The 27,341-nt window shown below is 47.5% G+C and overlaps 1 protein-coding gene across 1 annotated transcript; it reads left to right on the top strand.

The window, feature by feature from the left end:
• Positions 1-1,250: 1,250 nt before the first annotated feature.
• MMP14 (matrix metallopeptidase 14) lies at positions 1,251-26,997 on the top strand. The gene is made up of 10 exons (XM_079951932.1): positions 1,251-1,602; positions 10,806-10,954; positions 15,525-15,647; positions 16,515-16,822; positions 17,312-17,473; positions 17,993-18,156; positions 18,837-18,975; positions 19,359-19,509; positions 23,015-23,130; positions 24,623-26,997. Exons 1-10 carry the CDS (start codon positions 1,504-1,506, stop codon positions 24,943-24,945), a joined length of 1,734 nt encoding a protein of 577 aa, XP_079808058.1. The 5' UTR covers positions 1,251-1,503; the 3' UTR covers positions 24,946-26,997.
• Positions 26,998-27,341: the final 344 nt, after the last annotated feature.

Below are 27,341 nucleotides of genomic sequence, written 5' to 3'. Positions count from 1 at the left end.
CTAGATGACCCTCGGGATCCTGTCCAGCTCTATGATTCTATTATTTGATTACCTAATTAATTTCAGAATTTACACATTGCCCTACATTCGGAGAATACCCAAGCTGTGTAAATAATAATAATAATAATAATAATATGTGCTGGAAGCCACCCAGAGTGGCTGGGAATAAATGAAATTATTAAATAATAAAGTAATAATAACATAATTATTATTATTTTGCCAGGCACAGTGATGGCATAAACCACCACCACCAATAACATGATAGAAAGACCAGAAAGGCAATGTGGGGTAGTGGTTAGAGTGTAGGACTAGGACCTGGGAGACCAGGGCAGGGCCGGATTTAGGTTTGATGAGGCCCTCAGCTACTGAAGGTAATGGGGCCCTTTATATATCCAACTGTCCTTTGTCGACAACAAATTGCCACTGTTTTTTGTGCTGAATATATGCTATATGGTAATTGATGGACCTAATAGGTATCAAAGCCATTTGCACATAACAAAATAGGAGCCTACACAACACAAAACACTGTTGCTGTATGTAGGTTTTATTTTGTTTTTTATCTTATATTTTGGAAATGTACATCAAGTATTTATTTTCTTTAATTTTTTTGGGGGGGCCCTAAGAGAGCGAGGCCCTAAACTATAGCTTATACATAAATCCAGCACTGGGCCCGGGTTCAGTCCCCACTCCGCCATGAGCCTCAGGAAGTGACTTTGGTTCAACCTCGCTCTCTCACTGCCTAACCTACCTTTTAGGATTGTTGTGAGCAGGCAACGGTGACAGCGGGAGCGAACCATAGCTGTCAATTTTTCCCTTTTCTTGCGAGGAATCCTATTCGGAATAAGGGAATTTCCCTTTAAAAATGGGAAACGTTGACAGCTATGGAGCAAACCATGTATGCATGCCGCCTTGAGCTCCTGGGTGGAAAGGCGGCATAGGCATGCAATAGAAGTCGCTGCAGTCACATTAAGTTGCTGCCCCAAACTTTAACAGCGTTAAAGTTCGGCGCAGAGGGAAGAACAGGGGATGGGAAAAGAGAGGTAGTAGAAGTGGGAAAGAGCATGCATGTGCAGAGATCCTCTGCTCAGAAGTTGAGCTCAATAGGCTTTGCTGCAAGACTGGAGGCTCCCTGTCTTTCTTTTCCTCCTCCCTCCCTCCTCCCATCTTCTCCCCTCCGAGGGGAGTCTCTCTCTCTCTCTCTCTCTCTCTCTCTCTCTCTCTCTCTCTCTCTCTCCATCCTCCTCGCAACCCTCTAATTGGAGCCAGACCCCGCGCCCGACCACGTCTCCACTTTGGGCGAGGGGGAGAGACGGGGCGGAAGGAGGGAGCGAGGGAAAGCAGCGCGAGGAGGGGAGAGGAGAGAGAGGGAGGGGCAGAGAAACTCGACACCAGCAACTTTTTTCTTTTTTGCACGACGGGAGAAAGGGAGAGGGGGAGAGAAAAAAAAAGGCTTTCGGGTGAGTGGGATCGCCACAGAGCGCCACACTCGGGGGGAGAAGCAACATGTGTCCGTGGCTCGCCCTCCTCCGGCTGCTGCCCCTCGCCGTGGCCTTGAGCGCCCTCCTGCCCCGCGGATCCTCCACCTCCCGCTTCAGCCCCGAGGTGAGTGTCCTCCTGCAAAATCGAGGGAGGTAATGCCAGCTCCTCCTGCCCGGCTTTCCTCCGTGCCTCCCTCCTCTTTCTCCCTTAATCTCCCAGGCTTTCCTTTGCCCGACCTGCTTCTCCGTTCCTTCCCTTGCATCCCTCCACCCGCCTGCCTTCCCCACTCCTTTGCTCTCTGCTTTCCTCCTCCCTTACGTTTCCCCCCCCTCCTTTTCTTTTCCTTACCGGACAGTTCATTCCTCCACGTTCCCGCTTGGTGCGCTTTTGTTCCGGGGAACCTTCATTATTATTATTTTTTGCTATGAATGAGACCCATTGGAGAAGATCTCGCCCTTATTTCCACCCCTTCACTTGCTGGCTTTCGCACTCCCTTCTTCCTGCCCTCTGCCTCGCTCTCTCATTCTCTTGCTCCCGCAGTAGACTTCCCCCTTGTTTCACTCTTCTCTCACCTCTCTCTCTCTCCCTCGTTTGCATTCTGCACTCCTCTGCCAGCCCAGGTTTCTCATTCCTTCCTTCTGTGCCTTCCCCTCCTGCTAAGTTCTCTTAAATGCTCCATTCTTCGATGTTCTTGTCTCCACTTGTCTGCTGCAGAGATGGCTCCATTCCCTGTCTCTCTCCTTTGCTCTCTCTTTCCCTCGGCCTCTGCCACACTCATTCGCTTTCAGCTTGGCACACATTATTCTCCACTTATATATCAACCTCCATCTAAACAGGATTCGTCCATCTCTCCAATGACAGAGCCTTCACCTCTTCCCATTGACTGGGCTTATATATTGATTTCCCCCCTTTGCTTGATTGCTGTTTGCAGTTTAATATTTCTGCCTTCCTTTTTGCAAATTCCTTTGTATGTGTTCTGCCTTCCCAGCACTCCTTCTTTAGGAAGCTTCTGACATCCATCCACCCTTCCCTGGTGGTCAGTATGGCCTTTCCCAATCACTCCTGATTTCCCCCCCTTTTCTTCTTCTTGAGACGCCCTTTCAGGAGTCAGGCACGTTCTGAATTTTCCTTCCTGTATCTCCCTTCTGCCAAACTTCCCATCACCTTTGCTCCTATTCTTTTATTCACATTCCTTCTCCAGCTGTTCTTTCCATCTACTCCTCCCTTGCTTTTTCTTTTACCATCCTTTGTGTTCACCCCCTCCCCTCTTTTCTTGGATGTGTTCTGCAGCTGGACGGAGAGATGGTGTTTTCTATGCCAAGGCATTTTCTGTTCCATTCGTTCTTTTGCCAACCTTCCCCATTCCCTCACTTCCCAGCGCTTTCGTGTTCCAGTTTTGGACGGCTGTCCCTTTGATGCAAGCTCCCTTTCTTCCTTGATTTTGCCCGTCAGCTTAAACACTTTCATGCCTTCTGCCCCCCCCCCCCCAAATTGATGTCTACCAAAATCCTTTCGTTTTAAGGCCTTTATTCTCTTTCACAACCTTTTCTCTTCCCTTTTGGAGAAATATTGCAGCTTAAACTCCCCTAAAGTGGATGGAAATCCAGCTTGCCTGTTCCCTTCCCTTCCCTACCCCTTTGTTTATGTACTTTTAAAGTTTTATTTATTTGCATTTATGTACTGGGTTCACACACCACCATTTCCACCCAGACACCCTCGAGGCAGCTTGCAACAGTCCATCAGATTGTCATGTAATCTCTTCCTTCCTTTCTGTTATTTGAACTGGCTCCCTGCTCCTTTATAAATCAAGTAATGTTAAGTCACAATTCATTCCTTGCTTCTGAGCCTTCACCATTCTCAACAAGCAGATAATTCCCTCTTTCATTGTGACCCTTTTCCTGTGCCCACTCAAACTCAAACTCCCTCCCTATCTTCCCATATCTATCTGTCTGCTTGTCCGCTTATATCTCTCTCTCCATCCACTGTTTTGAAGGGAGCTTGAAAGATGGATTGTTACTTGTGGTGGTCACACTCATCATCCCTTTTCTTTCTTTTTTTTGCCTCACTCAGCCAGACAAAAGAATTATGTGTATACACCAGAGAGAGTGAAGTCTGTCTCAAACCACTTTCAACTCCCTTTAAAAAAAGCTTCCACCTGCCCATCAATCATCTAATCTTATCTACTTCTTAGTCTGCCATCTCTCAGTCACCCATTGAACATCTCTCATCCATATTTCTCCAATTAGCCATACATATCTCAGGCTCCCCATCCATCATTCTTCCATCTTCCTTCCCTCTTTCTTGATCACACTGCTCTCAGTTACGCAATCCTTGAAGGAAAAAAAAAACCCCAAACAAACCACCATGGTCTCCTTCCAACTTTTCCTTGGCTTTTGACGGCGTGTCTGTTATTGTTACAGTTCCTTTCTTTCTCTTCTTCTTTTTGTTCCTTGCTTTTATTGCCGATCCAAGCAACTTTTGCTGCCGAAACACACACACACACACTTTTTGTGGTAGCTGGGAATATTTTATGTTAAGGGGGAAGAACCCGAATCAAGTCCTGAAATGTCCTCAGAGGAACAAAGAAGTCTGTGGCCTTGGTGGCTGGTTTGGAAGAAAGAGCTGTGAAGGACTTGGGGATCAATGAGGGCTAGAATGATGGTGGTGGACATCCACTGGCAGAAGATGCAACTGGAAGGGTGTTTTTTACCTTGTAACCTAATTGTTGTGATAAGTTTGGAAGAAAAAATGAATGCAGAGAGAGAGAGAGAGAGGAATATGGGGAAAGAACCCAGGCAGGAAAAGGGCAGCTTTTCATGTGGGTGTTCTCAGCCAATTTTACAATTGGAAAAAAAATAATAACAAGAAGAAAAGGAAATGGACCCAGCATAGGAAGGTAGAGGAAAGAACAGTTCAGGGAAGTGGCGGTACCAGCTCTGAAAGGGGGTTGGCGGCTGTGACCTTAAGCTACTCGGGTCTGAATGCCAGGAATGAGGATGTGGGGAGGGACGAGACAAAAGAGGGCCTTGTCTGAACCCTCGAGGAAGTTTGCAAGTTTGCTCGGACAAGAGCGAAGGCCCGGGATGGCTGGGGAATTCACTCTACGCAAGGCTCTGGCCTAGGATGAAACGAAGGAGGAGGGCAGGACGGTTACTGTACCCAAAGGCTGCATGGTCTGTGGGTTGTTTGTGTCTCTTTCTCTTCCAAGGGATATTTTTGAGACTTCAGGGATGAGACACGGTGACTTTTTTTAGGGACCGCTCCATCCCGAAGCGAGGGAAGGGAGGCAAGAGGGAGTGCGAAGGGAGAGCAAGCGGAAAAAAGCGGGGGCACGGGGTCTTTTTTTATACCCAACGTTGGCGAGTAGAGCAAGGGAAATTGGGGGGGGGAACGTCATGGACGGATAGGAAGGCAAGAAAATAATTGGCAACGCCCGAGGGTGTCGAAATTTGTCAGGCTCCTTGACATCATCACCTGGGCCTGCTCCAAGTTCTTTTTTTAAATCTTTGCCTTAAGGGGGTGTGTTTCTGGAAAAAAACACGCACACAAGGCCTTTATATAGAGAGTCTGAAATGTATACATTGCTGCTCACTTTGACCCTAAAGTCCCCATTTCCCTGTGCCCACTTACTTGACTTAACTCTCATAAGTAAGGCCAAATATATCAGGAAATGGTTTAGGCTGCAAGTCTAAGCACACTTACTAGGAGCGAGCCATCAAATACTTGTTTTGATTATTTATTAGATTTATACCACACCTTTCCTCAAGGTAGCATGGTTTTTCACCTTCCTCATTTTATACTAGGAGGTACTTTAGGCTAAGAGACAGTGACTGGACCAAAGTCACCTAATGAGCTCCAAGACTGAGAGGGGATTCGAACCCTGGTCTCCCAGGCCCTAGTCCAACGCTCTAACCACTACACCACCTTAATTTTGAGTAAGCACATATAAGATTGTGCATGCATAGTATTCTTCTTCTTTTGTGGAAGCAAAAGCATCTCCTCTGGTGATGTTAAGAGCTCAAGCAACTTGGCACAAGAGGAGGCACTCCTGCAGATATTTGAGCCCCAGGCTCTTATACAGCAAACATCGCTAACTTTGTGTCCTCCCAAGTGTTTTGGAGTTCAGTTCCCATCGTCATGCTGGCTGGGGCTAAAGGGTGATGGAGAGCGCAAGCGCCATGTTGGTGAAGGTTGATTTAGGGCAACATTGCCTTGAACTGGTCTCTGTGGTAGAATCATAGAATTGTAGAGTTGGAAGGGACCCTGAGGGTCATCCAGTCCAACTCCCTGCAAAGCAGGAATCTCATCTAAAGCATCCATGACATATGGCAAGTCATTGGTTCAAATCCTACCCTCCAGAGCAGGAGAAAACAAGCCTGTCCCCGTTTCCAGGTAACAGACCTTGAGATATTTGAAGGTGGCGTATCATATCTGCTGAATAGGGAGCCAGCGTAGTTCCTTCAGAGTTGATGTCGTATGTCTCTAGATAAACCATGTAGATTGCTAGCAGGTGAATTCTGTATTAGGGGAAGGTTCTGAACTGTATTCAAGGGCAGCCCCATGCATAGCACATTGTAGTAGTCCAAGCTGGAGGGTGCTAGAGATCAGGGTGGCCAGACTACTGCTATTCAAGAAAGGCCACAGCTGTCAAACCAACCTAAGTTTCTATGTTTCTTAAAACTTAGTGGAGTCGTGTGTGTGTTTACTTCAAAGTACATCTCACTGGCTCAGTGTACCCAAAGCACTAAGCCCCAAACCATTGTTTAAGTGGGAAAGAGCAAACAGATTCCTAGGTTGTGGCTGTTTTGTTCCTTCTCTGGCCCAGCTGCTGCTGTTGTGAGTGAAGCTATGGTTTGGCAAGGTGTTATGTCTGATCTTGTGGTTTATCCATGAATGGTAAAACCATAGAACAAACCTTGGTTGCATCTCAAAAGGCCATGTTCAGACAGCATGCTAAGCCAAACCATGTCTTAGCAAACAGCAGTGCAGGAGGAGAAGTGGTCACAATCTGCTATCCAGGAAACCTGCATGTTTGTGCATTCGCACTAAACCATGGCTAAGCCGGGTCAGTTGTGTTGTGTTGTTATTATTATTATGTATTGAATTTTTATACCTCCTTATACCAGGAGGTCTCAGGGCGGTTCACAGAACAAAATCAAAATATAAAACCACAAAATATATAATCAAAATAAAAACAACAACCTAATAACTCTCCCCAGTGGGCTTTAATCAGCTGATGAATTGGTTAAAAGGTAGGTGATTAATCAGCTAAAAAAAAAAACCCCTCTTGGATTGTTTGACAGCTATTAAAAATAAAACTTGCAGAAAGAGGGGCAGCAGCTGTGTTGTATCATCCACTGTATGAAAAGCCAAAATTAGGGTGTTCCAAGGACAGGGCTGCCAATGGCTACCAGCCATGATAGGAACACCAGAATAGAAGAAGAGCGCTGCTGGATCAGGCCAAGAGTTGATCTCATCCAGCATCCTCTTTCTAGGGGTGGCCAGGAAACTTGAGCAGTGTGTGTAAACAAGAATAGCCCTCTCCTGTATTTGTGTCCTTCCAGCAACTGGCATTGAGAGAGGTACACTGTTACTAGGCCTGGAGGTTCTACAGTATTTCATTTGTCAAGGCCAATAATCACAGACAGACCTCTCTTTCCCTCTGGGAATGTGGATGACTGCCCCTCTGATGCCCTCCAAGCCAAGCTGGCCATTGCCATACCTCACTGCTGAAAAATTTGCAAGTTGCACTGTCTGTCCTCTCAGTGGATTTTTCACGCGGTGCCCCTGAGTTCTCTCTTCCAAGAGAGGGAGAAACATTTCTCTCTGTAGCTAAATGACACTTCCATGTGCAGGGGCAGTCTACTTCTGAGTAAAGAACAGGCTCTAGGGATAGATATCAGGAAAGACCTGCCATGCTTACGTCTCAGGACGTTCTTTTGGGGTTGGCTGCTGTCGGGAAATGGATTGGCAGGCTAGGAGGCCCTGTTAAATGCAGTTGCGTTTTGCAGAGGTGGGAGAATCGCCCTTGCAAAACCTATCGCATCACAAAGGGTTAACTCTTCTCCTTTCCCCAGCTCTTCTCTCTTGTCTTCCCCACCATAATTCATTTGCTGCTTGTTTCTTGGGTTTCTCCCTCTGAGCAACATCCCTTTTGAATCACCTGATGTTACGCAAGGAGATGATCTATAATGAGTGTCAATCCTGAAGCACAGTTCCTTGTAGAGATGACCCCCCCTTCCCCTTCTTCTTCTTCCTGCTCTGTTCTTTTCATGCTGCTCAATTCCAGTCTCGCCACAAGAGCAGCTCCCCAAAAGCGTTGCAGAGACCAGCATCTGAAGATCTGATCCCAGGCGTCTTAGATCTGAGGAGAGCCTTGCCCAGCCTGCTTTACCAAGGGTCACCATGCCTGAAAATGGCTGCAGACAGAGTGATTCACTGTAAAGATCAATGGAAGGGGAGCAGTGGGGTGGTGAGGGGGGAGGAACTGAGACAGCCACAAGGCCTGTGTGCCTGGCAGGAGCTGACACACAAAGCAACTGATAAGTGAAGGAAGCACTTAATAAATCCCACTGAAATTCGTGGAACTTAAGGTTGCATTTGATGTTCCCCTGACTGAACTGGGCAGGGGGCAGAGTGTGGGATAAGTTCCCCTTAGCACCAGCCACAGTCATCGCAGAATTGTAGAGTTCGAAGGGACCCCAAGGTCCAACCCACTGGAATGCAGGAATCTTTTGTCCCGTGTGGGGCTCAAACCCATAATTTTAAGAGTCTCCTGCTGTACTGGCTGAGCTGAAGGGGAAAGCTGGTGCAGACGGACAGGCAGAATAAGGAGAAGGTGTTATTTTGGAGTATTTCAGGGTTTCCCAAACTTCCAACCCTCTTACACGACTTCCCAAAGTGTACTCCTTTAATTTTCAAAATATATTTAATATTCCTCCCCTGTTGTGCCTTTGTATGAGTCACTGTTCTGGGTATGACTGCTCTTGAGATCAGGTGGTTCTTTGTATTGGGAGCAATGGAATGAATTTATCATGCCCTGTTCGTCGCTATTGCCTTTCATCCAGTGAAGAATGATGGGAAGGAGGGCAAGGCGATCACGCAGAGGCACAATGTGTCAGCTCCTGAATCAGTAGGTGCTTTGGGCTCACAGCATACTTTTAACAGATTGGCAGACGGACAGAAAGATGAGTTGAATGTATGGGAATGAGTCGGTGGATGGGCAGCGATTGGGGAGGAAAAGTGGATGGACAGAGAAAGGAAAGAAAGATGGAGTCAGTAGATCAGGACTGAGGATGCTGGGGCCAGTCAGGTGTTGTTGGACTACAGCTCCCATGATCCCTGGCTATTGACCATGCTGATGGGAGTTGGAGTCCGACGGCATCCAAAGGACTAAACAGGTCCTCATACCCCATGATAAACCCCATGATATATATGATACCCCATGATATATATGGGAACAGAAGGAATGCACTGTGAACTTTATTTGTTTAGTTCATAAATTTGATATTCCGCTGGATTGTAAAAACGAAACCACAAATTGATTATGTAGGTGGATAGGTGTATGTGGAGGGGAAGGTTGATAGTTGAGGGGTGTCCTTTATACAAGATGCCCTACCTCAAAGCAGGCAACAGAGAGCACACAAATGGATTGATATGTAGGGAGGAGTGTGGGAAGGACAGAGACGGGAATATGCTGAAAGACAGAAGCACTGAGTGGGATTGATACCAGCAATTATTGGGCGGTGAGTCTTTGCCATGGATAGTATGGCTGAGCTGACAGTATATGGACATAGATCAGGGGCGGGGGACATGTGGCCCTCTGGGTGTTGATAGACTACAATTCCCATCATCCCCAATGACCATGACCAGTGGGCAACATCTGAAGGGGCAACTGGGATAGAAGAAGCACAGAATACCAATAGTGGGGAGCCCCGTGCCCCATTCTCCAAGTCCTTTGTAAATGGATTTGTAATTTATAGAGGGTCCTGAACTTTTTTGACCCTCTGGACATTGCTGCACTCCAACTCCCATCAACCCCATCCAGTGTGGCCAATGGCTAAGGATGATGGGAGATGTAGTCCTGCAAAAGGTCTTGAAGGCCACAGGCTCCCCAGCCCAGTTTGTTTGATCCACCGTCACTCCTGGCAGCCAGCTATTTTGTTTTTCTTGAGCTATCCAGAGCGTGCCTGCATGCGGCGAGCGGAGCTAGCAGGAGAAGGGCTGGGATTTGTGGAAAACCTTGTTCTGAGGCCAGGGGTTGGCCTCTATCTGTGTCTGGTTCCTTCGAACCCTATGATTCTGTGGCCGAGCTCTCACCAAAGCGGTGAGCCAAGACTGGCCTGTACCACTTCAGATGGTCGAAGGGGTGGGCACGTAGGCCCAAACGCCTGTCCATATGAAAATAATCCCCCTGCATAAAATATCAGCACATCAGAGAGGCGGCTGCTCTGATATTCTTTGCTGTGCTCATCTTCTGCCTGAAGGGCTTTTGTTTTAAATCGGCTGAGCCCCCCCCCCCGGCAGATTGAGGTGGCACAGTCCAGACACAGGGTTGACCATCTTAGTGAGAATGAAGCCTATAGGTAGAAATGGACAGAGGAAAGAAAAAATCCTGAAACAATTTGCCGTGGCTCAGTCTTCCATTCTGCATTTTTTTGGGCTGTGCACCCTTTGCAGTGATTCCGGCTTCACAAGTGCGCTTGTGACCAAACTCGAGATATATAAGCTAATCGCCAAATGGCACCTTAAACCTGGTCACAGCAATGCAATGTCTAGGCGCCTTTTTTGCGGTAGAATTTATTGTTGTCGTCATTGTGATTATTATTCATTTCATTTCTATACTGCTTAATATTTTAAAGAAACAATCTCAAAAATTGGTTTCCAACTCATTGAAACATCAAATAAAACAACCCAGAATAAAACAGGTTCAAGCTTCAAAGAAAATATTTCAGATCCTTTTCTAAATGACATTTGGCTTTCCCCATGTTTTATTTACCTACTTAATTTATAGAGGTGCCCCATTGCAGAAGGGCTCCGGGAAGCCAGTGGGCTGGAGCCATTAAGAGTGTCAGGCTAGGAACTGGGAGATTGGGGTTCAAATCCCCACTTGGCCATGAAGGTCACTGGGCCACTCACAGCCCCTTAATCTACCTCACAAGGTTGTTGTCAGGATTAACTGAGGAGGGGGGTTAACCATATACTCCTTGGAGAAAAAGTTGGGATATAAATGCAATAAATAAGCAAAACGTGCCTGGGGAATTTCGACCACTGCTTGTCCTTCCTGACATCTGTGCTTCTCACACCCTTCTCCTTTCTCCCCCCAGGCCTGGCTGCAGCAGTATGGCTACCTGCCCCCCGGAGACCTTCGGACGCACACTCAGCGCTCCCCACAGTCGCTCACGGCCGCCATTTCGGCCATGCAGCGGTTCTACGGCCTTCAGGTGACGGGCACGGCGGACTCCGAGACCATGAAGTGAGTTCCCTCCTCCTCCTCCTGCTGCTCACTTCCTTCCTGGGTCCACCCAGTTCAGCATTGGCTACACTGGCTGGCAGCAGCTCTCCAGGGTGTCAGGCAGGGAGCCTCGCGGACGCCTGCGTTGCAGTGCTCAGGCTCTGCCACCATGGCCCTTGGTGTGACGAATTCCCCCTTTCAAAATCCAGTGGCTACTCTTCTCTGTTTTCACCGCTAAAAGCCTTGGGAACTTTGCTTCTCCCCTACCCACAAGAGAAGACCCTCTTTAAAAATCTCTTTTAGACCCATGCCCTTTTGAAGGCAATAACGCTCTTCTCCCTCCCAATAATTTAATTTTTTAACTTTATTTTGGGTGGCGTGGGGGTTTGTTTGGCTGGGAGGTTGCATGTTTCTAGAGAAGGCTGCTGCCTGCTTTTTTTTGTCTGTGTTTTCATTCATTTTGGGGTGTTTCTAGCTGTTTTGCCTTCTTTTCTTTCTCGAGGGGTTTCTGAGCATTGCCAATTTTTCTTATGGGAAGTGCATGCTTTTGAGGCTCCCTTACAACAGTTTTTGGGGTTCCAAATGTGCCCCAGGCCCCAAACCATTTGGGACCCCAAACCATTTGGGACCCCAGTTTTAAGGTGTAGCAGTAAGTAGTAATAATTATTGTTGCAAACCATGCAATCCAAAAAATTGTATTTGCATGGTTCACTGAGGTGCTGTGGCAACTTCAGTGCTTTTGGTACGTGGGGTCTTTTAGTCATGGGGTGGGGGTACATAAACAAAGCTGTTTTGCTTTACTGGGAAACAGTATCAGAGGGGAATTGTCTCCTTAAGTACTGAAACCAAGCATCAAGCAAGCAAATGGGGTATAGTTCTCACAGGTGCTATCATGGCGACCTTCACTGACCTGCTTCAGCCATTTTGAAATGAGCGTGTGGTCGGCAACTGTGTCCCTTGGTTGCCTGCCGGCCTAAGTTGGGTAAAGAGGAGAATTGAGAACTGTGAGGGCCTTTCTCATTCGGGGTACATGCTTGGTGAGACCCAGCCTTGATAAAGCTCTACTGAATTCAAGGAGCTACCTCGTAGATGATAAATCTCGAACTCAGGACAGGCAAGACTACCAGTCCAGGAGCTGAGATTTGTCCCTTGCGAGGTGCTTCCTGCATTCAGAAAACTTCTCCTATCCAAACTTGAAGGCCTACGGGCAGTTTTTCCAAAATGCCGCATGGCATTTCTCAAAACGCTGGTGGTGGGAACACGATATTATGAAACCACCTAAAAGGGCCATGATGTAACTGAGAGAAAGGCTGGGACTGTGGTTGTGGCTGGGTGGCTGGCTTCCAGTTCCCAGCGCTGGCAAGCAGGCAGAACGGCTGAGCGGCATCCTGTTCCAGGGGTGGCCCTAGTATTGCATACAGAGCAAGCAGTGTCTGGTGGAGTTAGGGCTGACCAGTGGAACTCCACACCACAAGAGCTTGGCGAGGGTACAAAGAACAGAGGAGGAGGAGGAGAATTTTAAACAGGACTCAGAAGCAGCTTCCGGGTGGGAAATGGTGGGTCTTCTAGTGCCAGATCTACAAATTTTGCAGTGGGGGGGGGGGCAAATGTATGTACTTCTGCCCCCCTTGATTATGAACTCTCTCTCTGTGGGGTGGGGGCTCATCTTTCGTGGTGGCAGTGCGTAGTTGCCAACTGCAATGTGCAACACCGTCCTTTAAAGCACATTAAGTGGTTCCTAAACTATAAGCTAGCAAAAGATTTAATTAACATTTTTTTTATGAGTGTTTACCTTTCCCCTCTCCATCCCCTCTCTGCTCCCTCTTTCTAAGCTCCCCCCAACCCAGTTTAGTCTAGGGCTAGCACTTGCCTGTCACATAATTGCAAACTCCAGCCGAAAGAGCAATTTTATTTGCCACGCCTGTTGACGTATGCCAGGACTGCCCTCTGCTCTCCTCCCCTGCAAAGCCTCAGCCAGGCTCCATCTTGAGTCCTGGCATGGACGTCTCCTGCCTACAAGCAGAGATGTGCACTTCCTGTAACCGGCCTTGTCTCGCTTTTGCCAGCCTTGCCACTGCCAGCCCAGCAAGCTATGGCCAAGCTGAAGGTGGCAGGCCTGGTGTCTTCTCTGCCTTGGTCAACAAAGATTGGGAAAGGGAAAAGTCTCGCACATCTCCACCATGTTTGGCATATAGAGCTAGGTGACTGGCCGCAAATTGGCACCCCTTGGCCTGTATAAAGCTGATAAACCAGTGTAAGAACTCCATGCACACGCTGGATGATGGGATTTGTAGTCCAAGGCATCCAGAGCTGTGGAAAGCTGGTTTGGAGATCCTTTGCCAAAAGGAAGAGTGGGGCAAGAGAAACCCTTTAAAACATGTTATTTGCTTGTCTGTTCTGGCTTAGTGATGATACGGGAAAGGGCTGGGCGAGAGGGTTAATCAGGGATGATGGGGCTTGGAGTCCAACAACTTTGGTGGGGTGGGGCTACTGGTTTCCTTATCCCTGTGCCAAAAGCATCCCAGAAAGGCTTCTTATGCTAGGGGAGAGGAAGTCAGAATTGTGGGTGTGGAGGAAGGGAGAGGGAACTGTGTGGAACTGGCAAAGAATGACTTAGTGTGCACCCTGGCAAACGACAGTGCTGGAGAAACAAGTTGGCATGCGTATGCCGCCGTTGTTTCAGGCAGCAGCCCCTCCTCACACAACAACCCTGTGAAGCAGGTTACGCAGAGAGACTGCGATAGGCCTCAGGTCCACCCAGGCAGCTGAGTAGGGGTTCGAAACCTGGTCTCCTAGGTCCTATTCTTGCATGCAAAACTTTGTGCTACTCTCCCATAACACTATGGCTCCTGAAGCAGAAGCCCGGAACGATACCCCCCCCCCCCGCATGAATCCATGGGGGCCCAATCCACCAAAAAGTTACCTCATGCAATCTTCTATCTAATGGAGCTGTCGCCACCTGCCTACTGCTCTCAATAAGACCCAGAATCGGTTGTCTGAGTTACGGGCCGGCGGCTACTGGCTTAGCTCCCTCAGTCTATGATGCCACCTCTTGTATTTCTATGTTGTGAACTGCCCCTGAGATCTACGGTTGAAGGGTGGTATACAAATTTAAAAATAATAATAAATAATATCAATGCAATCAGAGAGCAGAGGCAGGGCTTTGCCTCCTTAGGAGTCTTGCTTCCCTTGGTCTTCATAGCAGTGGGCATCGTATATGATCACAGCATCATCATCTTGAATCGTTCTCCATCTGTAGTTTCAAGCGGCAGAGGCTGGCTTATTATTATTGTTATTAATTTTTTTATTTATACCCCACCCTCCCCGGCCAGAACCGGGCTCAGGGTGGCTAACACCAATAAAACTACAATAAGACATAATAGAAAAAGAAAAAACCGTTAATTAAAATACAGGTTAAAATACAATTTAAAATGCAGCCTCATTTTAGTAGTAGCCTGTAAATCAAAACCATAAGAGGAGGGAAACATGAGGGTCAGACTGAGTCCAAACCAAAGGCCAGGTGGAACAGCTCCGCCTTGCAGGCCCTGCGGAAAGATGTCAAATCCCGTAGGGCCCTGGTCTCTTGTGACAGAGCATCCCAGCAAGTTGGGGCCAGTACTGAAAAGGCCCTGGCCCTAGTTGAGACCAATCTAACCTCCTTGTGGCTTGGGACCTCCAAAGTGTTGTCATTTGTGGACCTTAAGGTCCTCCACTGGGCATACCAGGAGAGGCGGTCCCGTAGGTACAAATACTCCACTGCCCCACCTGCCTGCTTTCCTGTCTACAGCCCACCCAAAGGTGGAAGTACCGTGTCGGCTTCCTCCCCCTTAGTCTCAGTGTTGCCTTTCTAGGACCCAGCAGGGAGAAGAATGGCAGACAGAACTAGAATGAGCTGGCTCTGTCTTCCATTGGCTCTGACTTTACCTGATGTTGCGTCCCCATGTCTTCCATTCTACCTGTCCCGATACGCACCAACCCCCACTAGTTTCAAAACGGCTAGAATGTAAATAACTATTCCGACAGAAGCAGCGGTAAATGCTGGCCAGATGTCAAGGCATCATCAATCACAGTTTATATCATGCTTTCTAAAAAGTAAGTCTCAAAGCAGTCCATAAAATATGCAAACACTTCGAACTTTTAAAAGCAAATGCGTCAATAAAATACAATTATTATTTTTTTGCTGAAAGCGCTCCTCCAACAATACTGACCCTATACGAAGGACACATGCTACCCCAGCCTACTAAATGATTAACACCACAGACAGGCCGGAAATCATGCAGTAGTATGATTCCAAGAAGGAACCAAGGGTAAACAGGAATGACTTAGCCTGGCAACTGAAAGCTGGCAGTGGTGGTGCCAGGCTTTCCACAATTCCACAGTCGGGGAGTGATCATTGAAAAAGCTTTTCCCACATTGTCCCCCTCTCTCAGAGGTGGCGCATGAAGAGAGACGGACCTCATGACAAGTTGCTGGGCCCGGGCAGGTTGTCCGCATGGCTAACATGGGGAGGTTGACCTACAGAGACTTTGGTGAGATAGAAATGTGTTTCTCAAGGGCAGCTGGAACCTTAAATGCGTCTTCCTTTTTCCAGGGCTATGAAGAGGCCCCGCTGTGGTGTCCCAGATAAATTTGGAGCGGAGATCAAGGCCAATGTCCGGCGCAGGCGCTACGCCATCCAAGGGCTGAAGTGGTCACACTACGATCTTACTTTTTGGTGAGGTTGGCAGAGGAGACGGCGTGGGGCAGGGAGTCGAAGGGCTGATCTGTGGGAAAGGAGAATTAGCTGTGGGGATGGCTCTGTCAGAAGAAAGACAGGCGATATAGAATTACGGGGGGCAGAATTCTGACTTGTTACCGGAAGAAAATGCAGATATGGGGGTATTTTTATACACATTTCGTGTCGTCCTGATGTTGAAATCAAAGGGGGAAACTTTTAGGAAATGAGACAATGAGACAAAAAGCATGAGTAAAAAGGCAGCGTAGTGGCCTCTTGAGAAAGACCTGGGAGCTACATGGAAGGCCATAGTCTGACTCCTCAAGGCCCACTCTCAATTTCTTGCTCTCCAGCTTCATTTTTGAGTGCCCCACATGTATTCCAGCAAACATCATTTTCACAAACTAAACACTTCAGATAGGAAGAAATCTGACGGCCCGAATAAGCCAACACGTTTTGCACTACAGATTCTCAGGTTTCCAGGCAACAGAGCAGATTTCTCCCACCCTATTTTTCAGTGCTTTCCCTGAAAGTTTTCCAAAGTAGCTGTCAGAGGAAGGGCAGAAGTCATAACAAGCTTTTGGCACCATTGTCCTGCATGTTAAGAGGGGGAAGCAGCTAAATGGGGTTCATGACTGAGAAAGGAGGGAGAGCTTGGAAGGTCATTTTAGCGGGACAAAAGGAAATCTGAAGCTGATTGGACAGGGATGATTCATTAGGAGGCATCTAGGGATCCTGAGACGGATGTCTAAGTGATCCCTTTGTGGAAGCAGCGCAGGTTCAGAGGCCTACATGCCTGAGATGGTTGAGGTATCAGGACGGGCCTTTCCAAAACCCTTGGGATTTCAACTTCTGCTTCCGTTCCAGCATCCAGAACTACACACCCAAGGTAGGCGAGCATGCCACTTTCACCGCAATCCGACGTGCCTTCAGCGTGTGGCAGTCTGTAACGCCACTGCGCTTCCGCGAGGTTTCCTACTCGGACGTGCGCGAGGGCCGCCAGCCGCAGGCTGACATCATGATCTTCTTCGCCGAAGGCTTCCATGGCGACAGCACCCCCTTCGATGGCGAAGGAGGCTTCTTGGCCCACGCTTACTTCCCTGGGCCCCACATCGGTGGCGACACTCACTTCGACGCTGCGGAGCCCTGGACGTCCCGCAGTGATGACCTTAGTGGTGAGTGGAAGTTTAAGGTGCTGGAAGGACTTTGGGGGGGGGGGATAAAATGTCAGGAAGAAGAAGCGTAGATGGTGGCAGACGTGACTGACGAACCCTTGCGTGGGAATGAGTCACTATGAGTAACAATTGGCGAGAAGAAGGAACCCATCTCTCCTCATCGGCTCGGGACCAGCCAGAACATCACTTCCTTTTTCTAGTTCCCCAAATCTCATAATGAAGTGAGTTGTAGACAAAAGCAGAAGGACTTCTTAGGAAGGAAAGCCCCTGTATCCAATTCCTTATTTTCTCCTGAGTGCAGCCTTTGTTCAATTAGAACCGATATCCGTGAAGGAATGGCCCCGTGTCCAGCTATCCTTGACCCAAGTAGTGTTGGCCAAGATTTTCGCACTCCTTGAACCATTTGGTGTCCTTCATCTTGAGGGGATGGTTGACTCTGGTAAACCATTTGCAAAGGACACTGGTAAATCGTTTCTTCCCTCCTCGTAGGAAATGACATTTTCTTGGTTGCGGTGCACGAACTGGGCCACGCTCTGGGTTTGGAGCACTCGAACGACCCGTCCGCCATCATGGCCCCCTTCTACCAATGGATGGAAACGGATAACTTTGAGTTGCCAGAAGATGACCGGCGTGGCATACAGCAATTGTATGGTATGACCCCTCTTAACTTCTGTTGTGACTTCTGACTCCTTGGCCTGATTCCATTTCTACTCTTATATCACTCTCACATGTCAATTGTTCCCTTAGCATGGCCAATTAAGAGAGAGCCTCAAGGGAATGTCGGCCATGTTTTCCTGGCCTGCTTTCAGGCTTCTGCTTCCAGTTCCACTCAGCTGATTTTCTGACTTTACACTGACAACTAGCTGCCTCCTTTGGAACAGGGTTATGCTCCAGAGCACGACGGAGTCATTCATCTCTGTTGTTTGCCCCCTGCCATTTTGTAATTGACGGAATAGTGCCCTTGAACATGGAGGTTTGATTTTAGGTCGTTATGGCTCATAATTCCTCAAAAAAGGTGGAAATTTCAGGCTAAACTAAAATCACCCCAGTTCTTCGCTGTAACCCTGACTTCTTAGAACTTTCATTGCATGTTTTATTCGCACACAAAGCTGAGTCTAACCCTGCGCCCAAAGGTTTGAGATTATTAACCCTTTCCATCCTTGTCTCCAGGAACTGAAATTGGCCACCCCAGTAAACCTCCGTCTATCCCTCGAACCACTATGAAGCCCCGAGTCCCAGACCGGCCGCCCAAGAACCCAACGTACGGCCCCAACATCTGTGATGGGAGATTTGACACCATTGCTGTGCTAAGGGGCGAGATGTTTGTCTTCAAGGTTAGCCCAGTGCGGGGAGCATAATCAGAGCTTTAGGCTGTGGGGAGGGCAAAGCAGAGAGGGGAGGTGGTTATGAGTTTGTAGGAAGGGCGATAGCCCTGCTTTGGAGCCATCTCTGAAAATGCTATTATCTGGGTTTATGTTTGCTACATAAAAGAGATAGATTCATCATTATGCGACAAGATTTTTTTTTTGGGGGGGGGGGAACCCTGAACTCTGCAACCTGTATATGAAATACGGAGATTTAGCAAATCTGCTTATTTTGCGTAATTTATTAAGCCTCTATTAGTCATGGTTGCAGACTAAGGTGTATGTAGGCCTCTAGTGCCCATTCCCTTGATAGCTACTGACATTCTCAGTGGAATCTCCACAAACACAGGTTTAATATTTGCTATGTATTTTCAAGCTTGTCTGTTTAACCTTAAGGGTGGAAAATGGTTTTTTAAATTTAATAGTCAGAATGTAGAAACCAGTACCCAACATCAACTTTCATTAGTAACCAGTGTCAGCCCAAACCCAGCCTGACTGTGGAATTGCAAAAGCGTGCAAGCACCAGCTATTATTGCAACATCCATTAGCATCAATATCCTCATGCATTGGACCCATTGATCTAAGTATGCAGGGCAATTTAAACACTGTTTTACATCATTTGACATGTTTGGAAACTCGCTGCTTTCCAGGACAAATGGTTTTGGCGAGTCCGGAATAACCGTGTGATGGACGGGCACCCTCTCCCTATCGGCCAGTTCTGGGTTGGTCTCCCCTCAACAATCAACACAGCCTATGAGAGGAAAGATGGCAAATTCGTATTTTTTAAAGGTTGGTGGACTGTTATTAACTCTTTTGCTTTTGAAGGCAGCAAGGTGTTCCTCGGTGTGGGATGCCAGTACGTTACATAACTAAATATATTATTCCCCCTTTCCCAAAATTTTATTATTATTATTACTGTGATTTATATACATTTTAATTGCTGAGGTGGGCTGTGCAGCTGTCCTGCCAAAGTCTCTTGCATGGGAAAACAGCCTTGCAGGCCAAATTGGGACCTGTGCCGGGCTAAATTTGGCCTGCAAGTCAGAGCCCCACCCCATAATTCTTGGTGGTGTTTGATGGGGGTGGAAGTTTGGTCCTCTGTCTAGGGAATGCTAGACATGGTTAAGGCTGCTGGTGCATCTTGGGAAATCGGGTGGCCTTCCTTCTTTCAGGGGACAAGCATTGGGTCTTCAACGAGGCCACCTTGGAACCCGGCTACCCGAAGCACATCAAGGAGCTGGGCAGAGGGCTTCCCACAGACCGGATCGACGCCGCTCTTTTCTGGATGCCGAGTGGGAAAACCTACTTCTTCCGGGGAGACAAGTGAGTTACCGATAAGCTGTTGTGGTCCACTAAAGCGGCTCACATTTCGCACCCAGCAAATCAGACTTCTTATCCAGCAAATGGTTGAAATCGTTTCAGCTTTAAGTCATTTGTTTTTGTTTTGTTTTTAATAATATTTATTAAAGATTTTCAAATATAACAAAAAAAGAAAAACATCCAAATTTAAAACCTAATTTTCATTAGCATCTTTCCAGGACTTCCCCTCCCCTCCCCCTCTTGTATTCCAATTCTTTCAAATAGATTCAACAAATTCTTACCCCAAATTTTAAAATTATTTATCATTGACCCAATTTAAAAAATATTTTCCCATCCCCTAAAATCGACCTGTTCCCTTCCACGAGTTCCCCTCTTTAATATACAATACAGATTGAAATAAACAGAAAAATAGAAAAAAGAATAAAATGTAATTTAACACCCTTTGGATTCCAAATTTCCCTCCCCCCTTTCCCGGTTGCGTTCCCAATGTCCGTCAATATCTACTGTCATCCTGGAGCTCCCACATCTAAACCACAGTCCTTCACCAGTCCGCTTTGCCGTCTTTTTATTAGTCTTTGCCGTCTTTTGGTCATCTTTGATTTCACATGTCCAATCTTGGAAGGAGTCTATCTTCCAACTTTGTCCAGTTCTTGTTATTCTTGTTGTTCTTGTTGTTCTCTCTCCTCCTCTTTTTTTTTCCCTGCTCTCCTGCACAAACGTTCTAATTCCAAAAAGCTTCTAATTCCTCTGCAGAGGCTTTGTTATTCAAGAACAAAACATTACGTCAAGTCCCTTCCATTCTTCAATAGATAAATCTATTGTCTTCTTTAGTGTGTAGACCTCTGTAGACAAAATAGTGTTCCATTTCTGCAGTTTCCCAGGAGATAAAAAGTCCTATTCAAATTCGATGCCAACAATACTTGTAATGTCCCACAGCTCCTCTAGAGGGATTATAGTAACTCAGTTTCCTTCCCGATCACACCCAACAGTCAAAGTAACTTATTATTCCTTGTTTTAAACAATTTATATCCAATTTGTAACAAATGTGACCAGCAAAGTCCTCGTAACAAAGTTCTCTTTTTGTTCTTTCGCTTTGACAGCTCCTTTGACAGCTGTCAAAACCTCTATTTCTCCTCTCCCGGCGCTCTTACGGATCGCTCCCGGGGTTTCGGGGGGGGGGGGGTTGCCTTTTAATTCACATTCCACTTTTCTCCTCCAGCCCAGTCTTGTAATTTTCCATCGCGAAGTTAATAATTTTATCAAAAAAAGGTTGCGCTCGATCTTAGTTGTCAAATCCTTTGCTTTAGCTCCTCTACAACAGGGGGGAGGCTGACTTCCTTTTTGCACCTCCCCCGCTCGCTACGAATTTAAAAGGAATTTTTCCCCTTTTTTAATCCAAGTTCCAATTACTCACGGGTTATTCTTTTAAAGTCCAAATTTTCAATGGAAGAAGTCAGCGCTCTCCGTCGAATGGCATGCGGCTTCGCTCGGCAGGGGAAGCGGAGGACTCAAAGCAAACCCCCCCCCCGTCACCCGCTCCGCAGCCTTTAAAAAGGCTCCTTCGCGGGTCGGGGGGGACGCAAACGGTGCCAGCTGAGTCACCATGCCCATGGGTTTCAGCGCCCATGGTTTTTGAGGGTCCCCGCGTCGCCGGCGCGGTAGAACCCAGCCCCTGCCGAGCAGGCTCCCTCCGGAGCTCGGAGGGAGTCCGCCATTCGGCGATGGCGCCAACCCGGAAGTCAGCTTTAAGTCATTTGTTTGTCAGATGAAAATGCGGGAGGATTTGGGTAATGAGTGCCGGCTGTTTTGAGGGAAGAAACCACTGGGTGGTTCAATGAGTCCTTTGTCCCTCACCCAGGTCAGAAGGGTAATTTGCACGTCAGACTGCTGCAGAAATCTCTGTGGCTTTGCCCTGCCTGGGCACAGTTCACCATCTCGCATGTCCCTGGACCCACATTCAGGCTCCACCTCCCTGCTCGGCAGGCGAGACAGGCTGGTGGCAACCTTGGGATCCCTCTCCAGTCAGCTTCCAGTGGCCCTCCACAGCGCCACAGGACACCTGTGTCAAGCCTGGGCCCAAAACTCTGCCTGCGTACATCTGCTCTGGCTCCTTGGGACCAAAACAGAGTTGGAAGAGGTTGGAAGTCTCACAGCCCAGCCCCTTTGCTTAGTGGTCCCACCCCTATCCATCGTGGTCTTTCGAAGCATTCTGTGCATGAGTGTCTGAATCTCATTGCTGTGTCCAGGAGGCCATGTGGAGGGAGGGTTGCCATGCAATGGCAGCTTCCCTGGGCAGAGTGGAGGGAAATTGCTGCAGTTTCTCAGAGCGAAGCAGGTTGCCAGCCAAATCTCTGGGGGAAGCGAGTGGTAATTGTGAGACCCTTTTTGTGAGTTGGCAGGGGACGCAGTCCTTTTTGTTTTCCGTGCATAATTTTTGGGAAGCTTTGCAACACGCCCTGAGCCCTAGAACAGGCTGCTTGTGTAAGCAAATGAACACAGGAGGATGGGAAGTTGACATAGTACTGAGTTAGGCCATTGGGGGCCCATCTTGTTCAGAACTGTCTTCACTGACTGACAACAGCTCTCTAAGGTTTCAGGCAGCCCTGCTTGGATTTGCCAGAGATTGATGCAAGTCAGATGCTGTACTACCAAGCTATAGCCCTTCCAAACAATATGCTACTGTGAGTTGCAGGGGGGAGGCAAAGAGCTGAAGATCAGGGCACGGAAGCAAGTTCTGCTCCCCCAGCTAACTAGGAATCTTCCTCGTCCTTCCCTTCTGGGTTCTGTAATTTCACCAGTCAACACCTGCACATTTCCAAGCCTGTCTTCCCATCCTTGAGGGCGAAGAGATTGGCTTTTATTTCAAAAGAACAGCAACTGAGATTATCAGGATCCTGAACGCTGTACCTGCTCTCAGAATCTCTGCTTTGCGTGATCACCTTGAGAGATAGGCCAACATAGAATTGTTTCTGGTTCCTTATTAAACCTAAATGTTTAGCTCTTTTTCAGCTATGGTTGCCAGTTTGCTGTGTGCAAGTTAGTAGCCCTGCAGACCTCAGAATACTGCCCAGGGCAAAAAGTCCCAAGTCAAGGCAGTGGGATGTTCTTCTGAGTAAATTTAGCTTGGGCTGCACACTGCAGACGTTTTACCGGCAGATCCTCAAGAGGTGTCTTGCTCATTGACACCAAAGATCCAACAACTGCAGGCACGAGATATTCCAGATATTCTTAGACTGCAATTTTCTGCGCACTGGCCATGCTTGCTGAAAGGGCTGGTGGGAGTTTTCCACCCTTGGTCTAACCCTTTCTAAAGGCCCTCTTAGCCACATCATGCAATCTTGAATTCCAATTTAAGTCATTGTCTGGCCACCAGAGGGAGGTTTGATCACGGCTGCTGCAGCTTTCTTGCTCATCCCGTCAGGGGGTTTTGCTACAAAGAGGGAAGCAATTACTTTTCTCTTTCTGCTCTGCAGTCTTTTCTAACACGGCGTTCTTTTTCATTCTTCAGATATTACCGCTTCAACGAAGAGAGCCGGACGGTCGAGCCCGGCTACCCCAAACACATTTCTGTCTGGGAAGGGATCCCTGAGTCGCTCCGGGGGGCTTTTATGGGCAGCGATGAGGGTGAGAAAGGGGGAGCGGAGGGGGGACTATTGGAAAAGGGGGTGATGAAAAGGCTCCACTTTCTAATGCAAAGCTAGGGAGGATGCAGCCCACCTGATACTGACTTATGTAAGAAGCAGCTGCCAGCATTCTGTGACCAAGAAAGAGTGAGCAGGATGCACACAAATAAAATTGGATGGTGGTGTGCAGATATGGTCAGGATTTGATACCTAATAGCTGGAGCCATTGTAGCAGGGAGCTTAATCAGCAGCCACCATATTGCAGCTATGCAGAAAAAGCTGAATTGCTTCACTCTAGGACATTGTTATGCATTCATTGTTTATTATGAAGGGAGTGCACCGTTTCCCTTCACAACGATCCTTGTGAGGCTGATGAGGCTGAGAGACATGGGCTGGCCTAAGGGTCACCCAGTGAGGATCAGGGCTGAGAGAGGGATTTCAATGGGAGTAGGCCCAGCCCTTGTCCAATATTGCGTCTCCTCACCGTTGCAGTGCCTGCCCTGTCCCCTGATCCTGGCAGAGGGTAGCCTGGCCTCAGCCGCAGGAATCTCCTGAAGAAATGCAATGCATAGATTATGCAAAGAATGCCTGCCAGGTGCTTCTAGTGTGAAAATCAACCCCCTGCACACTCAGCCATTCAAAAGGCGTCCCGTTTTAATGACTAATAATCGTTTGAGCCTTCATGAAAGATGGCTGGTGCGATACCGTTGACCGCCATTGTGGAGTTAATGTTGTGTTCCTAAAATGATTCAGCGGGTTGCAGCTGGTAATCGTTTATTAAAACATGAATTTTTCATTATGTGATTTTTTTAAAAAGGAAGCTTTACCCTTCCCAACTCTGATCAGGAAGCCATTTTGCTACAATGAAATGTAAAATGCCTTAAAAAGTGATTATAGCTTGAATTGAAACCCAGCCGTAAAAACTTGTTGATCTGGAACCAAAGGTTATTTTTACGAATTCCTAACGTGAAATGAAAGTGAAGATTCAGATAGAAAACATTTTGCTTTCAGAATAATGAAACTACTCAGTGTGGAATACCATTTTTCTCACAAAAAGTCTTGCTTTTATAATTTACACATGCCTTTATAATTAGCACATTGGTGTCAAAATCCAAAGGGAAGGTCTGAAATGATCATTTGGGCCACAGATTCTCCATATGTACTCAAAATGGGGGGCAGAAAATGGAATTCGGATTCCAAAACTTAATCTGCAAAACACAGGCAGATATCACTTAAATTCCAAATATGCGCACAAAATGAAACGTGCTTTGCAAGGTCCTCAACTTGAAACTGAAAATTAACCTTGAAGTAGCCACCAGACAGATCCTACATCCCTGCCTCAGATGGGTTTACAATTTAAAAGTGGGATTCAGAATTTCACAAAACCCATCTCGAATTTTATTGCTCTTGGATATTTTTTTTCCTTTGCTGTTATAATTGACTCTCATTTTCTTCCCTGTTTCTTGACCACCCCCTATTCCTCCCCCGTATAGTTTTCACCTACTTTTACAAGGGAGACCGCTACTGGAAGTTCAACAACGAGAAGCTGAAGGTGGAGCCAGGGTACCCCAAGTCTGTGCTCCGAGACTGGATGGGATGCAGCTCGGGCGGCGACCGCCAGGAAGACGGCGAGGAGGTCATCATCATCGAAGTGGACAATGCGGAAGCAGGGGAGGTGAACGCAGCCGCTGTGGTGTTGCCCATCCTCCTCCTGCTCACCATCTTTGCTCTAGGGATCGCCCTGTTCATCTTCAAGCGCTACGGCACGCCCAAACGGTTGCTGTATTGCCAGCGTTCCCTGCTGGACAAGGTGTGACAAGGCGAGCTGCCTCGCTGGGCTGGGAGCGCCAGGGCACTCCTGTCTCCCTCGCCTTGGCCACCATCTCTCCTCCGGTGCTTCTTTCGTGAACCCTTCTGCCCTAGTCGCCACACTCTTCCTTCTCTTCCTTTCCCCGGTGCTGCCCTGCCGCCATTTTGTCCTCCCTGCGTTCCTCTTCTTGCCTTCGTTCTGCCACTGCTCCTTGCGTGCTGCTTCTTTAAGCCATGTCCCGATCTCCTCTTCTCCACTTCCATTTTCTCCTGCTGCATCCTTTCCCCTGGTCCTGTTCTCCCTCCTTCCTCTCCTCTCCTCTCCTCCTTCTTGGTCTCTTCATATCCCTTCCACCCCCAGCGGGTGCGCTGAGCATGCTCATCATGAGTGTAACTTGAGGAGGCAAAAGAGGACCACCTTCCCCCATGCTGGTTTCGGTCTCCGCCCGACCCCCGTCGCAGTGCACCCCTTGACCTCCGCTCGGGAAAAGGAGACTTCGCTTTGACCTGCCAACCTGCAAGGCAGGGGGATAAGACGGCACACTGTGAACGCCCACCAAAGTTTCCCCCCCTCCCGCGATCTCCCTTGGGTGGGATCGAGGTTAAATTATCACGGCGACCCTCCCAAGTATCTGCTGTCGTTAATGCCGCCCAGCCCTCAACCTTCTTTCAGGGTCACATGGGACTGAACGATGGGCAGAAGGATAGGTACCCTCTATTAGGAGTGATGGGAGGGGAGTTGCAGGTTTCAGCCTCGTGGTGGGCGGAGCTATGCAGATGAAATAGGGAAGCTGCAGAATTTTGGGGCGGGGCAATGTAGCATGGCATTCCAAAAAGGGAACTCTTTTATCATTCCATTGGGCGTGGCTTGAAAAGGAGGGAGGAGCCATGGCCGACCAATAGAAGCGCTTATGTAGATGACCCAACAGGGAGGGCCCTTGGTGGAAGACAAGGGGCGGGGTTTAAAATGTGGGGCGTGGCATGACAGGTCATACCTTTTGGAGGTGGGGAAGCATCTTAAAGGGCCAAACCTTGGGAAAGTGGAGGTCTCACACACAGCAGAGGTGGAGTTGGCCATTGGTACCCTGAATGCAACAGAGAGTGGGGCAGGTTTGGGAGCAGGAGGAAAGGGAAGGGTGGTTGTGGCGGTCGGTCTGGAGGTGGACGTAGAGGAGGAGGAGGTGTGGAATGGGATGGAGGTGGTCAGCACGGTTCAAATGATTTTGCATAAATGTTTACTCCAATGTCTGATTATAACTGCATGAAGTTTACAGTTGTCACTTCCAATCCATTCTGGATTCTTAAAAAAAAGCAAACAAAGCAAAGTAGCAATTTCCAAAAACGGGGGCGGGGGGGGCGGGGGGAGGAGTGGAAGAAAAATTCCTATTGCACCAGAGAACTGCCTCAAACTGCCTTATCCTCCTTTCTTAGGGAAAACGTTTAATTTTGTTTGTTTGTTGAATATGTAATTTTTTAATTATTCTATAGAAATGCCTTTTTTGAAAAAAGAAAGTTTAAAATAGTGCATTAACAGGGTGGGGAAATCAGAATAGGGGTGGGAGACGGAACCCCCAAATCCTGCAGGCCGGGAACGAGGTATCTAAACTCTCTCCTATTCAGACCATTTTCCATTGGGGGTGGGGGAGGGCGTGTCTGAATTCTGGGTCTTGTGTTTTCAAATGGTCTCCAAACGGAATTAAACTGTGTTTAACGATACATTTGGGTTTGTGGGCGGGTTTTTAATATTGTTTATTGTTTCACTTTATTGTTATTATTATTTTGCTATTATTAATAAACACCCATTCTTTGGGAGGGGAATATAACATACATTGCTGGGACCTGTAGGCTGTTTTAAATCTGTTATTCCTTTTAACGTTTAGCAATAAAAACCCCCATTTCTGGGTGGAAATGGACTCAAAATGCTGGGAGTTTTCAAACATTTATTTTATTTTATTTTTGTCCCCACACAATTTGTTCATGACTATTTTGTTATTAAAAATAATCACCAGAGATTTTTTTGGAAAAAAATAAATGCTGGAATTTCCCCTCCTTTTTAGTAGTATGTTGTATTAAAGTGTGATTTATATTTCTTTTTTGGGAATTAATATCTAAATACTCCCGAGATATTTCTGCACATTCCTGGAAAGTTTGCTTGCCATTCCTTTTCATTGACCCAAAGAAATGCTAATATAGAAATGCACAATGTGTTTGGCCCATTAAGGGCTAAGAGCCAAGTTCAAATCTAAGAATAATCACAGAGCTACGCTTCTCAAGAGTGTTTTAACAATCAATCCCTTTTCCCAGGGAACTCTTGAAAACTGTAGCTCTGTGAGGGATATGGGGCTCTCCTCTTAACAACTTTCAGCAACCTTAACAAACGACACTTCCCAAGATGCTATAGGG

The sequence above is a fragment of the Podarcis cretensis genome (assembly GCF_951804945.1).
Source record: "Podarcis cretensis genome assembly, chromosome: 13".
In the NCBI taxonomy this organism is placed as follows: Eukaryota; Metazoa; Chordata; class Lepidosauria; order Squamata; family Lacertidae; genus Podarcis; species Podarcis cretensis.
Note: the sequence above shows the minus strand (reverse complement) of the source record. Positions and strands in the feature narration are given on the sequence as shown.